At 42.5% G+C, this 15,476-nt stretch overlaps 1 protein-coding gene across 1 annotated transcript; it reads right to left on the bottom strand.

Moving 5' to 3' along the window:
• Window positions 1-1,401: 1,401 nt before the first annotated feature.
• On the bottom strand, window positions 1,402-14,107 carry LOC8025789. Its single transcript, XM_042286069.1, has 8 exons — window positions 14,038-14,107; window positions 13,374-13,424; window positions 13,227-13,273; window positions 9,988-10,081; window positions 4,397-4,539; window positions 2,049-2,096; window positions 1,927-1,962; window positions 1,402-1,614 (listed from the first exon to the last, which is right to left on the bottom strand). The coding sequence occupies exons 1-8, from the start codon at window positions 14,105-14,107 to the stop codon at window positions 1,402-1,404; spliced, it is 702 nt and encodes a 233-aa protein (XP_042142003.1).
• Between the last annotated feature and the right edge of the window lie 1,369 nt (window positions 14,108-15,476).

The raw sequence follows: 15,476 nt of genomic DNA, 5'->3' as shown, positions 1-15,476 counted from the left end.
GTCTGGTCAGTTAAGCCAATGAAATGTTGGTATAAAGCGAAAACACTCCGTTCGTTAGTAGGGACAAAGCTTCACCGGCATTTCTATACTTTCTCATCAAATATATTGTTAGCGTGTTGCATCCGCTTAGAATCAACAAAACTCGGACGGAGCAATGCTTTGTCCGAGGTTTGTCCAGATCAGGGTTTAAATTAAAAGGAACTGAATATTTAGTTTGTCTTTTTCTAAACGGTAAATGTCGCATAAGAGGCGAAGAGGGGATTAGTGAATGACATTGAACTCACACAACCTGCTTGAAGGATACATCATAAAAATTGTTGGGAGAGGAAGGAGAAGAAGGGGAAAATTGATCTTCCAATGCACTTCTATTTTATTAAACCACGCTTAAAACCGAACGGCGTAATTCCGACAAAAGTAAAGCCATCGTAAAAGGTGCCGCTTAATGCAGCATGTGTGTACTGCATGGCTGGAGGAGTCGACGTAACTTTAAACGTTTGTAAGTGCGGCTTCTGGCCGCCGCCATCCTGCGCCGTCGTCTGTAGATCGCCTGACAGTTCTGGATATTGTATCGATAATAACGGCTGTCTCCTTTATAAAGGGTGGTAGCTTCCGCCACCTAACCTCTTTGCTAAGGCAAGCCCCAAGTTGCGAGTCCGGTGTCCAAACAAGGAATTTTCTATCCAGGGTGGTCAGACTGGCTTTTGAGGCGTGACTACACGCCAATGTCTTGGTTATGCTAAACGACAAACATTTTTTTAAATAGTGCGTGTTTCCTCCGTTTCTAAGGGGAGCCGACAATTTGTTTACCTTCCCAAACTAACGACACTTTCGAAATACCAGTTATTCACTCTTCACAGCTTGCTATTTATTACCTCTGAATTCAAAACACCTAATGTCAAAACCATCGTGAAAATTCCCCCACGCTTTCCAGTAGTGTCGCCTGGAATGAGCATGAAGTTAGAAAAACAGTATGTTGCGTATTTTGTTTTCTTGTAGGAGTGAGTTTTTCGAGTACTCAATTTGCATCATCTATCTGTTACCCTCTAAGAATGACGTTATATTACCCAAGTTATTACATCTTCTGTCGTGTCTGAATGTTGCAAGCAGAAGCTTTGAGTTTGAAAAACCAAATTTAAAAATCCGATAACGTCGCAAGAATTATATAATCTTATAATTTTGGGTTACTAGTGCAGCCGTGTCTGACAAGTTTTTGAACCAATTTGGAGACAACTCAGCGATCATCCAAATTTCGTACCCCTTCGTGGAGCCATATCGTCAAAGCCCTAATGCTTTGGTTCCTGCCAGCAACATGGGGTGCAGCACCGCACATGCACAGACGATGCGCGCATTCTTTGTCCAAAGCTACAGGCTGCTCGGGTAACCCAAAGCTTTGAGTGACCCTCATTTGCATTTCTCTGTCGTATTTTTACTCATGTCAAGGCTTAAAAAATAGAAATTCATACATGATACTTGAAAGAACAACTCGATGAAGGCCAAAGCGGCACCAATAATAGTATTCCCGCCCGTCGAGGTTTGAATGATGTTGAATATGGTGCAGATGATGCTGGATATGGCTCCACCGGGGCTGGTGTTGAGAACAACCCCGGCCAGGCACTGCAGTAGGAAACATCTCAAGTTTAGACTAGGTACGATGTCTGGAACGCGTATCCGACTGGTGTATTGAGCGTCCTAAGCAACTAGAGTGGTCCCAAATGGGCAGAAAATGACGTCAGAGCAGTCGGAGTGTCATGCTGTTAGATATTACGACCCAGGTCCCAAACCTTTGCGGGAAAGTAGACGCGTTTTATTTCTTAGACCCAGAGATGTGCTTTGTTTTAAGAATTGTTGTTTGCCGGCTTTAGGGGCGTAAGGTTAACGCTCAAATGGTTTCATAAATACGAATGACAGTGTGGTCTCTCGGCTTACCGTAAGTGAGCTGAAAAATCCCTGGACAACGCTAGCCTGGAAACATGTTTCGCAACGAGAAAAACACATAAGACAAACTTCTCGCAATGCAGTGTTTCTGAGCGCTGAATTATTACGCTTACCGTCGCTGGTTGCCCATTCTGACACACTTGAGTTAGGTTATTGGTGCACTGAAAAATAAATAGCAAGCATACGTTAGAACAACATCGAACAAATGTTGGTTCTTTTCTCCAGACAAACAGGGACGATAACACCCGAACTCTAAGGCAGGGCTGTGTTTTGATCATGTGATTCTGAACACGCAATTTTGTATTTCCCAAATGTTCGCTAGCATTATTCTCACACACCCGCAGGCGACTTGTGTCTGCCAAACAAATGGGTTAATTATCGTTTTCTGCCGCAGAAGAAGAGTATTCTAGCTTTGTATCTATAAACAAGTGTACGAGGAAATATATCTTCGCTATGAATATATGTCTTATGGAGTCCGATTGTGGGAACATCTTTTCCTCTCTTTGTTTTTTGTTTGAAGCAGATTATAAACCCTCCTTTTCACGATCCAGTGGTAATATTTACCAACAAAATTCAAATGAATATATCTTACAAATAAAACAAAAATTAAATTCTGAAGTAACTGACAACGAAATTGGCACAGTCGTGTTTCGAACATAAGGTCCTTGATTATTTGTCAGAAATGAAATACTGCACCACTAAAAGGAGGCCTATTTTATCAGGTCCTGACAAAAAGTCTGTCCTGCTCGAATTCGTCACATTATACAGCTCCATATTTAATCTGACAGATATCGTCTTCTTCTAAATTATATGAAACATTCGGTAAGGCACAGCCTCAGAGTCTCATTTATGTACTCGTTTGTGCAGTGCATTTGAACACCAAAATAATTGGTATTCGCTGTATTTGTCTAACCATTAAAAAATCAAATGCTGTCGTGATTGGTAATGCAGACGAGGCAAAAAAAAAACATCACACACTTTTTCTACCATTAAAACAACGCTACAATTAAAAATGGATGACGTTTGTATATGTCACCGGTTCAAAATGTTAGCCTCCAAGTGGTTCAACACTGGCTCGGAGGCTACCAAGATGGCGGAAAGATGAGGCGTGTGAGTAGATTGTTATTCCCGCTATAAAAGTGATTATGACTCTACTTATCAAAGTGGATGTATTTATATATCCATATATTCATTTGTTTATTGTGCTACATTACCCAGTAGATATTTTGTAAGGGTGGTAAAGATCATGATCACAGGCTATTAACGTAAAAATAAAAGTGTCAGCAGTTATAGTCACTGGAAGCTGAAGAAACGCAGGGCGTAATTAGTTCCTGCGCATTATTACCGCTCTACGACCACTGAAATTGTGGCATCACTTGATAAGAAAGAATTGCGAAAAGCGAATCGCTAAGCAAACATAGTGACCATAATACCTAGAAAGCAGATTGGGCAAAGACTCATTACACATTAGACAATTGGTACGACGATGAATGGGATGCATCCGGTGGAAATGCGTCGGTATTTCCATCGGATTCAATTCAATGAAGCGTGGCGTCGGGTTCTTCCATCGTCGCTCTTAGATACGGTCAGCCATAACACTTGTAGAAAGAGCCATGTCCATCGCCCGAGCGGCACCTGAGCTGGGCCGCATTCAAAAGCCGCGCGGCGCATGCTCGTCTCTGACTCCGCGCCAGCTGTGCGACGCTCGTATTGGTCCAAAGCGCTGACGTCAGCACAGATCACCCTTTCTCTCTCTCTCCCCGCCGCCATAAGCTGTGTTCCAAATCTTACCCAAATGGATCCGAGTTACTCCGGCGGATCGTATCACGTGACAGCACAGATTGAAAAACGCTGGACGCGGGTAGGTTTTAGATCGCCAAGGGTACAAAAACCCTTACCCTGGAGTAAGATCGAGTAAATTTTGGAAGACGGCCATAGTGAGACAGGAAATCTGTAGACGCTATGCCTCTGGGCAGTGGATAGGTGGCCGAGGGGGCTAACACGTCTCAGCTCGGAGCGTGGAGCGAAAGCTTGCGCTGCAGAACATTCTGTGTTCGATTCCCACTCCCTGCCTGTTTCTATCTGGATGAGTTTCATACCGGCACGAGGTCATGTAACACCGTTGCGTGGTGCACGTTGAAGACCCGAGGTTAGTGGTTTCACTGCTCTCGCTAAATTTCTCATCTACATATAAGAGACAAGTCACACGTTGAGACGTACTAGCATCAAGGCTGTCTAAAGATAAAAGCAACACAATATTTATACCTCCTCACCACCCCACTCTCCTCGGGACGTCATACATGGCAACACGGACTGACACGGCGGGTTTCCGCGAAAACGAGCGTTCTAATGCCAACGCATAAAACAAGTTAGACGTAAAAATCTACCCCTTCAAAATTCTGATGCACCGAAGTACATGATGAATTAGTGTATGTGATCTGTCTAGAAGTAAGTGTCTTACCTTTTCGACACCCAGAACACTTGGGAAGCTGAACGTAATTGGATCCTGGCAAACCGAGTTGTTTCCCATTTGAATGATGTTGCAGCCGGGCAGGGGATTTGTTCCGGTGCACAGTCTCAAGACCCCTGTGATGATTGGTCCGACTGCGGAATGCAGAATCAATGCATTACGGTATGTTCAAATATTGCACAAATTGGCTATGTCTTTTTCAGGGTTGGGCAGAAATACTGAAAAATGTATTTGGAAATACAAATACTAAGATACATTGAAATAGTGGCTATAATACTGATACTAAGATACATCTGTAAAAATGTATCGCAATACGTATCGGAAATACATTTTAAAAAGAGGCAAAAAGTATTTGGAAATACAAATACAGGAATACATTTTAGGGAAGGCAGAAATACAAATACAGAAATACTGATACTGCAATACAATTTCCAAATTTTTTGAGACGCCAACTGAGATGAAGCTTGAAGTTTGAAGTGGGTGTTTTCGATCCCGAAATTACTTTCCTGCAGGCTTGGTACTTTGCCTTGAAGGTAATGGTTTCGGACGACAAGGAGTCTTCAATGGGCCCAAAAAAACGTTCCAACAATTGCTGACCGCGGTCCCTTCCATGACATCCTGTCTGTCTGACAAGGGAATCCTGTCAACATTGATCACATTATGTCACGGTGGAGTGAACTAGAATTCTTTATCTGTAGGTGTGGCCTTGAACATGAAACTTTACCACGCTGCTGTATGAAAGGACAATGCGTACTTTCGTTGTAGGCTTCCTAGCTGAAGATCGTGCATGCAGTGTCATTTGGAATTTTCGAGAATAGTGGACCACCTGAAGCATCTTGGAATACATGTCTTATCTTCTGTTTTACAGTTGAAAAAACGATACGGTAGCATCCCTGTTCTGAAGGTCCCCCGACTACGCAACACTTCTCAGAAGAGAGAAGAGGACGTATAGAAAAATAGTTTCCAGAATCAAAATGAACCTTGGTCAGCATAGCAACAATACCCCAGCATCTCCTTGACTCTGGTGCCCTCAGAAGTAAAACAAAAAATCCGTTGGGACTTTTTTTTTTGGGGGGGGGGGAGTATTTCTCAAGAAATGTAACGAAATACATGTGATCCTGATTGTATCGCGATACAAAGGAATATTCAAAATGTATTTCGATACAGGAATACAGATACTGGTGAAAAAAACGTATCGCGATACAGAAATACAGATACGAAATGTATTTCTGAAATACTATCGCGATACATTTGTATCGCGATACTGCCCAACCCTGGTCTTTTTACACCCCCAGGTATCCCGGCTCTTTGAACCGAGATTTGAGGTTTTTTCTGGAATTTAGGGCTTTTAAAAGTTTGAAGACAGTAAGGTAGAGCAAAACCTTACCTGCCTTGACCAGAGTCTGTGTACTTCTGCCCTAGCTCGCCAAGCAAGTGTCAAAGAAAGGATTCACTGCTGGTAGTTTGGCTATCATCCGGAATCTTTGTGCATAAAGCGTCAAACAAATCCCGAAGTTGGGCATCACGTTTTGTTATTCGAAATTTATGTCACAACTTTGGGACTAAATTGTCAATCAAGTGCCAGACCTAGGCTTCACTTCTGATTCCTTGGCTCGTGCCTAGCATCTTTGCTTCAAGTCTGGACCCCCGGTCAATTATGTGGCGAGCCGAAGAGAAACAATAAAACCCAAACGAAACGCAATAGGCAACGCTTTCGAGCAAAACCGTATAGTCCTAGCTTAGGACCCTCGAATTGTGAAGCTTGTGCCAGCTTAGGAGCTTCTCTGGGCCATTTCGTTTAATTTACAATAAATGTTCACAACTTCAAAATGTTTCAAAAAGCATTTACCGGAAGCATGAAGAAGGCAGCTAATGCTTCCCTGAAAGATTAAGCCTTTTCGAGGAATTTAGGAAAGCTTATTAAATCCTCTATAAATATCTTCAAGGAGCGTTGGCAGTCTACGAATCACACACTTCACTAATATTTAAAAAAAGTACTGGCCGACCTTTAGAAGTATCCTTTTCAAGCTATCTCAAAAGATGCGGCAGCGGGCTTCGACTACTATTTCCTTTGAGAAAAACAGAGCTAGAAAATAGGGGCGTTTGGAAAAGTTTTCGGATGCCCACTTCCAATGGTTTCCTCCCTCCCATTTTTGGGAGCCGGATATGGCGCCGATGTCGCAGGCGTTCTTCCAATATGGGAGGGTATGAAGCACCTATCGATTGATGGCGCCACAAGCACATCCATCCACCAGTGTTCCTGCATTGAAGTGTTTCCAACTTCTCTATCGAGATTTCGTGGCTAATGAGCCACACTTGCAATAGAAGGAGCGATGAGGAGGTGAGAGCCTCGATTTTGATAGATGAGGAAAAGAAAAGGAGGGGAGGAGGAGTAGGGAAGATGCCAGCTAACCGTTGTGCAGGCAAGTGATATAACCATTTATAAATCACTATGAGGCACATATGAAAACGTGGAGTACTCGTTCGTCAAGTGGCCATCTACATGGGTACGGGTCTGTGCTGTACCCCTCGATCTCTGTGGCACGTCAGACCAAGTTGGTAAATTGTGTGCTGTCAAGGTTGACAACGGCTTGCTCGTGGTAGCTCTGAATCTCTCGCCTACAGCATTCACCAAATATTTCGTAGAAGAGAAAGAAGAACTTCGTGCCAGTTATGCAGGAAAACATCACATTGGCTTGAGGAACATGCACTCGCTGTTCTGCTGTGTCATCTAGGGGGAGCTTGCTCAAGACTAATGCCGAGGGAATCAAAAACGCCGAGCAGTCTTCGACAGAGCCGAAAGCAAGTAGGACGACATCGAGAGTACCACGTGCTTCGTCAGTGTTGACTTTAACGCTGTCTCGTTCTTTCGCATGCTCCTGCTGTCCTTTTTCCCGGAACCGGCAGAACTTAGACAGAGTGGAGCTTCCAGATATGAGAACTATATTTCCTTTCTCCGGACAAGCGGTGAGCGAGAATACAACAATATATATATATATATATATATATATATATATATATATATATGCAAGGTGACGGTAGAAAACTAACCAGGAGGATTTTATTCGACGTTTCGACCTGAGGCAGGTCTTCGTCAGAAAGAAGAGACATTCTTGACGAAGACCTGCCTCAGGTCGAAACGTCGAATAAAATCCTCCTGGTTCGTTTTCTACCGTCACCTTGCATCTGTTATCTACGCCCTCGGCCTCCAAGCCAACATGCCTATACATATATATATATAAGAGATCCGTATTTGCGGAGTTGCTATGCTAGGAGATTATTGTACACTCTGAAAAAAAAAGGTGTATTATTACACCCCTTGTCCCATATAATACACCCCAAAACTTCAATTCGACGTACAGCGCCCCCTAATCGAACAGGCGGCCCCAAAGTTTACGATGGGCTTGATAGCCGTGTGGTACAACTTATTAAGATAGCTGATGTACGTATTATTTACTACAAAAAAGATTATCGCAGTTTTCTTGGCCGTACTGCAAGAGCTCCATGTTTTCTTTTTTTGGTCTTTGATACGTACTTTAGCAATTTAATAAGTTATATCGCACCGTTATTAAGCCCCTGGTAAAATTTTGTGCCGTCTGTTCGACTATAGGGCGCTGTACGTCGAAATAAAGTTTTTGGGTGTATTATATGGGACAAAAGGGTGTAAGGTGATACCCTTTTTTTTTAGAGTGTATGTATTACGAGAGTTTCGCCAAGAGGCTCGGCTTCGTCAGGAGATGGCATACATGTAGGACATCAGACTGCACGGAGCAGTAAGCGGTCAATGGTGCGAGAAGGACGTGACGTCAGAAACACTCGGAGTAGCGAAAAAACGCGCTACTTTCAAGATGAGGTAACACGTTCTTTTTGGATCGCAGTAGCAAAGTACTTGGTTATTTTTACTCTATAACGAGTGACGCTATTCATCTACTCTATTTTAATAATGTGTACATCTAGTCTATTTGAATAGCCTGTACATCTCTGCGTCCCCGCCACGCGGCAATGTTTGGGTGCGCATAAGGAACCCGCGAAAAGTAAATATGTAAACAAACTGGTGTAAATTCATCGTAATATGTGTTACCCTGGTCCCTATTTTACCATGAATTAGGTTGTTTTTCGTAATTACGAGCAACCCAACACCACACGAGATAGCCGCCATTAGTTTCCACACGATCTTTGCGGTTTGGGTGACTGCCTCTCTTAAAGGGGAACTGATGTGCTTTTTCAGATCCTCGTTTTAGTGTCGTAGCTCGATATACGAGCTCTAACCATAAAAAAAAACGAAATTACATTCATGAGTAGCCAAATTGCATATTAAAAATTGATTAGGGTGCTTAAAATGCCTAGCTTTAAGGTAGAGCTCGTAGATGAAGTTATGGCCATAAAACGAGGATCTCAAGAAGCACTTTACTGCTGCCCTTTAATTTAGCCTCTCTGCCTTCGGTTCACCTAACTGTCTGCTCTTACGTGTGCGGATGACCTTGTAAAAAGTATTGCTCTCATTTTCCGCAGGAACAAAGCCACCCTTTGAAATTTCAAACGGTGTAGTCCCCTACAAATATACATCTTTGATGGAAATTTTAAATTCTTGGATGCAGACGCCGACATTTCCGATCGGTTTTAGGTATAAAATATATACCGGGTGTTTATTTGAATACATTCAAAATTTCTATAACTAGGAGGTCAAGAAAATAAAAAAAAGATGTTGTAGAGAAAAGACTACCGACCGCGGATGACGTCAGGTATTAAAAAAAACTAATTAGAAAAATTATTTACCAAATATTTACTAGCTCATTTTCTTAATTAGCGAAAATAAACATACGTCTCCAATCAGAAACTTGCTCAGCGTGATCGAAGGCCCCTTAATCAGTCAATTCTAGGACGACTTGAAACACATGGGAAGAGCGGGGGTGCACTAATGCTATCAATCGTGCAGCAGGCTCAAGGCCGGCGAAGCGAAAACGTAGACAATAAGAATATCATCCGCGTTTTCTCTTCACCGGTCTTGCGCCTGCTGCACGAGGGATACGTTTTACTCCCACCCCTGTTCCTCACCCACTTCAAATCGTACTAAAATTGACTGATTTAGGGGTTTGCGATGACGACCAGCAAGTTTCTTTTGTAACCCTGAGCTGGTTCTCCCTTTCAAGCACTTAACTATAAACATATTGTAGTCATTGTGCAAATTAATTACGCCATTGATCCCTGACCTCCACCGTGGATGGCAGCCTTTCCATAAACAGCTTCTATATTTTTTTAAACACCCTATTTTTTATGCACCTTGGAAAGTACTTCAAGAAACACCGGGTATGTTTCGCAGAAGACGTTTGTACAACCGACAGCACTTCAATGCCTGGTCTAGCCACCCTGGATAGGCAAAAATATAGCGAGTTCACCAACCTGGCAACGGCGCGAACGCTTTCGTGAAGCTTAAATATGGAGCACCGCAAGAGCACTGGAGTGGGAAAATATAGCAATAAAAAAAAATATATGTCAGTGCTGGAAGACCCTAGAGGCCTAGGTAAGTATGGCACAGAGTGAGCGCAAAGATATGATGTGGGATTACGTGACGTGAAACGCACTGAATGGTATTCTTGAAGCAACGTAAGTGATGAGTCCGGAGAGTAGAGACAACTGAGATCCAAGGGTGAGGGACGATATGCCAGCGACGGAACACTGAAAAAGAAAGTGGCCATGAGCATTTGTTTTTAAAAGATGTCTCGCGCAGGCCTTTATTAATGGTTTGCAAACTATTCCTGGCTTTTATTCAAAAATGTTGTAAGGAGCAGCAAAGTAAACAAAATGATTGACAGTGGTATTAGACATTAACATTTTCAGCAAGAAACTAACAATTATTGAAACACAAAAAGCATTTTAACCCAACATAGGCAATTGCTATTTGTGCTTGGTAAATATTTAAAGCGGTTGCGTGGGTTTCTACGCGCAGGCAGAGCAAACGTGTCAGTTGGAGTGAAGCGTGTTACACATGCAGCGATTTTGGCCCTAAAGAGGCGCGATTTCTGCCGTCGCGGCGCTCGTGCCGCAAAATTGCTGGTGCTGGCCAGAGCGCCGCGACGGCAGAAATCGCGCCGCTCTAGGGCCAAAACCGCTGCATGTAAACTAGGCTTGAAGGGTTCTTCGTTGAAGCCGGTCGTCTTGTCTTTCGGTAAACCATCTCTACATCACCAGCAAACTCGCCGTACTTGAAGATCGCTTCAAACCTCAACAGTGCACATGTTAGCAGGAAAGATAATATTGCTACCTATACACTGTAGTAAATCTGGAATGACTGATCTCCCTCAAAGTTCTTAGGAGAGCCTACCGATGCTGCGCAGGGAGCTCGGTGAATGACTCGGCTGAAAACATGTTTAAACCTAAGAAAACTGTCGTCGCTGCGGCGCTAAGGATGAGATTCATCCATGCTCAGTGCTGCAGCACAGGCCGTTTATCGGGGTTTAGATATATTAGATTACCAGCCCCTTCATTGGCCAAGTGCCCTCCGTACACAGCGATTAGCTCTTTCAAGATCTCTGCCAAAGAGCAGGCGCTCCGTTTTTATTAGAGTGTAGTCATTGGAAGCTTGTGAAACGCAACGTGTCTCGTGTCTGTTAGCTTTTCATTGTATCGCTCCGCAACAAAAGATTACGGCATTAGCCGATAAGAGTGAATGAAGAAGCAAGAAGAGTGAACATTACCTGGCAAGCCCTACGTTGCCTTAACTATCGGTGACTATACTTATAGTTGCCTGCCGGGACCGAGGCGAGACAATTAGAGGAATTTCGGAGAGTGATTTTATGCATATATTTGTCTTGTCACTTCGAGATTTTGTTGTCCTCTTTGTGGCTCTCATAATACCAAGAAAAAGAAAACATACACAAAGAGAGGAAAGCGAAAAATCTTGTTCGGGTAAAACTGAAACGCAATGCTGTAATTTCCTCCGATACATCCGGCAATGTAATGCGCTTCATATAGACTAGTAATAACTGCCAACACTTTTTGCGAGTCCAGTTATTATCGGGGCCTCTAAAGTATACGTAAAACTAGATGTTTCCCTGTAAAGGAGAAACCTTTTCATCGTCAGTAGTCTCTGTACACGTTGTATTCTTGAGGTGTGCCTTTTTTACGCGCATTATGTCTGAAACATTTGGTAATATAAATGTACTATTCTTACCCTAAGAATCCTTTTTGTGTGACCCACGCACATGGCAGAAAGCTCCATAAACGTCAATTAAACGTCAGCTGCGGGTCATACTTTGATCTGAAACTAACGTCCTGCTTCTTTCAAGCCACACATAACGCCTCAAGTTTACCACTTGTCAACCAATTGCCTGTGGTTCACATACCTTCGCACTTTAATGATACCTCTCATTAACCTCAAATAGAAATACTATGCAAATAGAAACAAGCCCGAATGTTTAGAGGTCTTCAAATTTCGGGTGCTTATTTGTTTTCCTATTTAAAGAAAAGGAAAAGTACTCACGTTTATAAACTGGGTGAATTGCGAAAGAGCTTGAGTCTATAATGACCGAAAACATTATATGTAATGTTTGCAATATGATCATTAAGTATTGTTACATCAGGCGACCTCAAATGAGATGACAATTCTGCATGATTAATTTTCGTATGTCCAAGAATTTTGTGTAACACGATTAAATAATTTATTTTATATGGAATGGATTTGAAACGTGTTAATGAGTTAAACAAGTGTTCTTTCGATTATCGCATCAACGGTCTACCAGTCGCCTAGGGAGCGCACGTGGCGCACTATTTTAAGTGGAAGTTAATTTACTATTTCGGTTCAAAAGTCTTCAAAATGTTATGTTTTTGACGACAGTTCACACTGCTCTTCCGCAAAGACGAATCAATGTGAAACTTCAATTTTATATTTTTTTAATTATCTACTTAATATTGCGTTTCCAATGAAGCTTATTGCACAATCATTTTTAAAATGTTTAATGATGTACATCGCAATTTTTAACATGGGATACTCACCGGCGAGATTCCATTGCAGGTGTTCCCAATGGCGGTCACACACTGCATTGTATGGAAATAAATAAAGACGCAATTATTCACATTTATCATGATTTTAATTATCAGACGTAGAATGCACATTTCACCGCTTTTTGTATCGAATGCGGTTGCCATTATACATATTTAGCTAGTGTGTATTCGTTTATATGAAAACTTACTTGCGCTACAAAATTAACCAATGGCGGTACTGTGCCCTTTCTCGACACCAAATACCAAATGGACATTCCGTCAGAAGTAAATCTTACTCTCTGGATTACCCTGCTGGCATACATTAACTGTGTCGTATTTTTTCAATTATTATTAAAGGCTACATGTTGGGCTCGGAAAGTCGTTCGCAGAGTTATCGCTGGCTGCTTTCTGGGTGCTTGAATCGATCATTTTTTCTCACTTTAGGAAGCTAAAAAGCACATAGTATTCAATCGTAATCAGAAAAAAATACAAATCTGAATCTCCTCTAGAAGAAAAAAAAAGCAGCAATACGTCTATTATGCCAAAAATTGTTCAAATTTTCAACTTGTAATACAAACTATCCAACAATTTTTGTTTATATAGAATAGTTATTTATGTATGCCATAAAAGTATCCATAGACGTTAAGCGCTAGCACCTAAGATATTTTTGTGCAAATTTCGAACGTTTCCCGCTTGCCCTCACATCTCACATGCTCGCTTAAGCTTATCACCAACAAGTACCCCCTAGACTAATAGCTTTTTTACTCAAAGTTATTGGGAATTAAAAAAAAACGCCTGAAATTTAGCCTATATTAACAAAGTATAAAAAGCAACAACGTACCTTTCCAATGTTCAAGAAGCCAGGGAAGCTGATTTTAATACAGCTATCTAAAGAAAAGAAAATGACAAAATTAGATCCAGTCTCCTCTGCTGGTGATGAGTTCATTTAAATTAAGATAATTTGCAAATCATTAAGTCTTTTTCAAACCTTGTGGCTGCTTCTCATTCTTACTCTGGGCGAAAATCAAAGTGAGATCCACTGAACATTAAGGAGACGTTGATCATATTTAATTTAAACTGTTTTTCCTAAACATAAAACTGAGAACTGTAAATGAACGCCTATTAGAAACTAAAAATTGTAGCAGATTGGAAAGTTTGTTGAGTTGGTGATGCATGATTGCGAAGAAAACAGCGCGATAAAAACGGCGAGGGGCAAGGAAGAGCATCGCTGTCTGAGTACTCGTCTGAGTTCCTCGTCATATTTTTATCGCACTGTTTTTAGTGACCAGAATCTGGGTCTATCGGATGGTTGGTGTTATGGCAAATTGTTCCACATGACACCAAAACAATGCTGTAATGAACAAATATGTTGGTTAAATGAAAACAAAACCTGGCCTCCAAGAAAATAAGACATAACTATATTTGTAGTATAATGCCACCTATTACCAATTAACTACTGCGTTGATTTATTTGAGTGAACAAAATTAGTCGAAAGCAATATTCCTTTTCTTTGTCTGTTCGACCATCCGAAGACAATGTAGTAAGTCTTCGACGAACAAACTGAAACGCAATAAAAAAGTGCACCAACGTGCCGTCCTATAACACCACGGTCATCGGTAATGCAATAAAAGAATAATAATAGAATTACTCACTGTTTGCGGCTGACGCTGTGCCGACCAGCACTGCGATGGCGCTGAGGATGATCAAGCCGGAGTTCTTCATGCTGCTGTTCTGCCTCGTATTGAAAGATTTCAGAAGCTAAATAATACACAACGAGTCGATGTGGTTTATATGCATGGCGATACTGCTATTTCAACAATTTCTGTATGTCACGCGATACATCCTGTGCAATAATATATTATACCGTGCGACCCAATGTTGGCACGTGTGCCTTTAAGTGACGTTCATACTGTCCACCGTACTGCGCCGTTCGTACTCATGCTCAGTGTGTATTTTTGGACCCCTTTCATAATATTTCTTTCATCCTCGTCATGTACAGATTTTGCATGTGACGTTCAAACAGAAACAGCCTTCATTGCGAACGAAAAACAAGGTCGTAATTTACAAATATGCCGACTGTGTTCTCGTTCGCTCTATATCTGTCTCTTATCTTGATTTTAGCTTTGAATTTTATTATACCATCAAAACGAGGAAACTGGTTGTTTAAAATTATGTGAGAGAGTCGAATTTAGGTTCGAAAAAAATTCGCAATGGTATGGTTCGCACATTTCAGTTGTGAAACACGGAGTCGAAATTTATTTCAAATTTTAATTAACATTCAGTACTTTCAGGCGATATTTTGAATAAACCGTTGATATAACATTACAGATGGAGTTGTCGGATCTGCCTTGATTTTCTGTAACGCTTTCTGCCGGAAGCTAGATTATCTGAATGTCTGAGTGATGGCTTATAGACCTCTTCAATACATTTCTGACACATTTTACATGCCCTCGCTGTGCTGACTGTATCGAATTACATTTATGTGTTCTCTTATGTTAGGGCTTCGATCGCTTTGTCTGTTTGCCAACAGCAGTGTAATCGTTGTGGGGTCTTGTCAGCCCCCCTCTGGTCGACAACCGGACGCCGGCGCCTGAGGACTCGTTTTCGGTCGCCAAAGACGGCGCCTTTGAAGCTTGGTGCCCGAGTGCCTCCTCCCTCAGGACCCATCTTAGACGTTGGCGGTGTCGTTGGTGGACATCCTAGGACCCCCTGCCGGAAAGCGTCGGCGGCCGAGGCCCTGCACGTGCTGCGGCAGAGCCAGACGGGGAGCTCCAGCGAAAGACCGCCCACGATGGGAGACAGGAGGCCCCCGCTTGTCTGGTGCGCGGCGACCGCGGGGAACGAGGGAAGCTGGGACGACGGATGACGGGAGATGGCAGAGAGGACTTTTCCGCGCGAAACGGGCCACGACGGACGTTCGCGCTGATGGCGACCGCGACGTCGGCTCGGGCGACGTTAGGCCCCGAATTCGACCCTCGACGACGACGCCCCCAGAATGCGGTGTGGACAAGCACCGCAGGGACAATCGGCATGCAGCAAACAGCGGCAGCGCACACCCTCTAGGCTTCCTAGAGGGGGTGCGCCGCTGTAT

This window comes from Ixodes scapularis, unplaced genomic scaffold (genome assembly GCF_016920785.2).
Source record: "Ixodes scapularis isolate PalLabHiFi unplaced genomic scaffold, ASM1692078v2 PGA_scaffold6__148_contigs__length_123643588, whole genome shotgun sequence".
Classification (NCBI taxonomy): domain Eukaryota; kingdom Metazoa; phylum Arthropoda; class Arachnida; order Ixodida; family Ixodidae; genus Ixodes; species Ixodes scapularis.
This window is presented reverse-complemented; position numbering and strand designations above follow the sequence as displayed.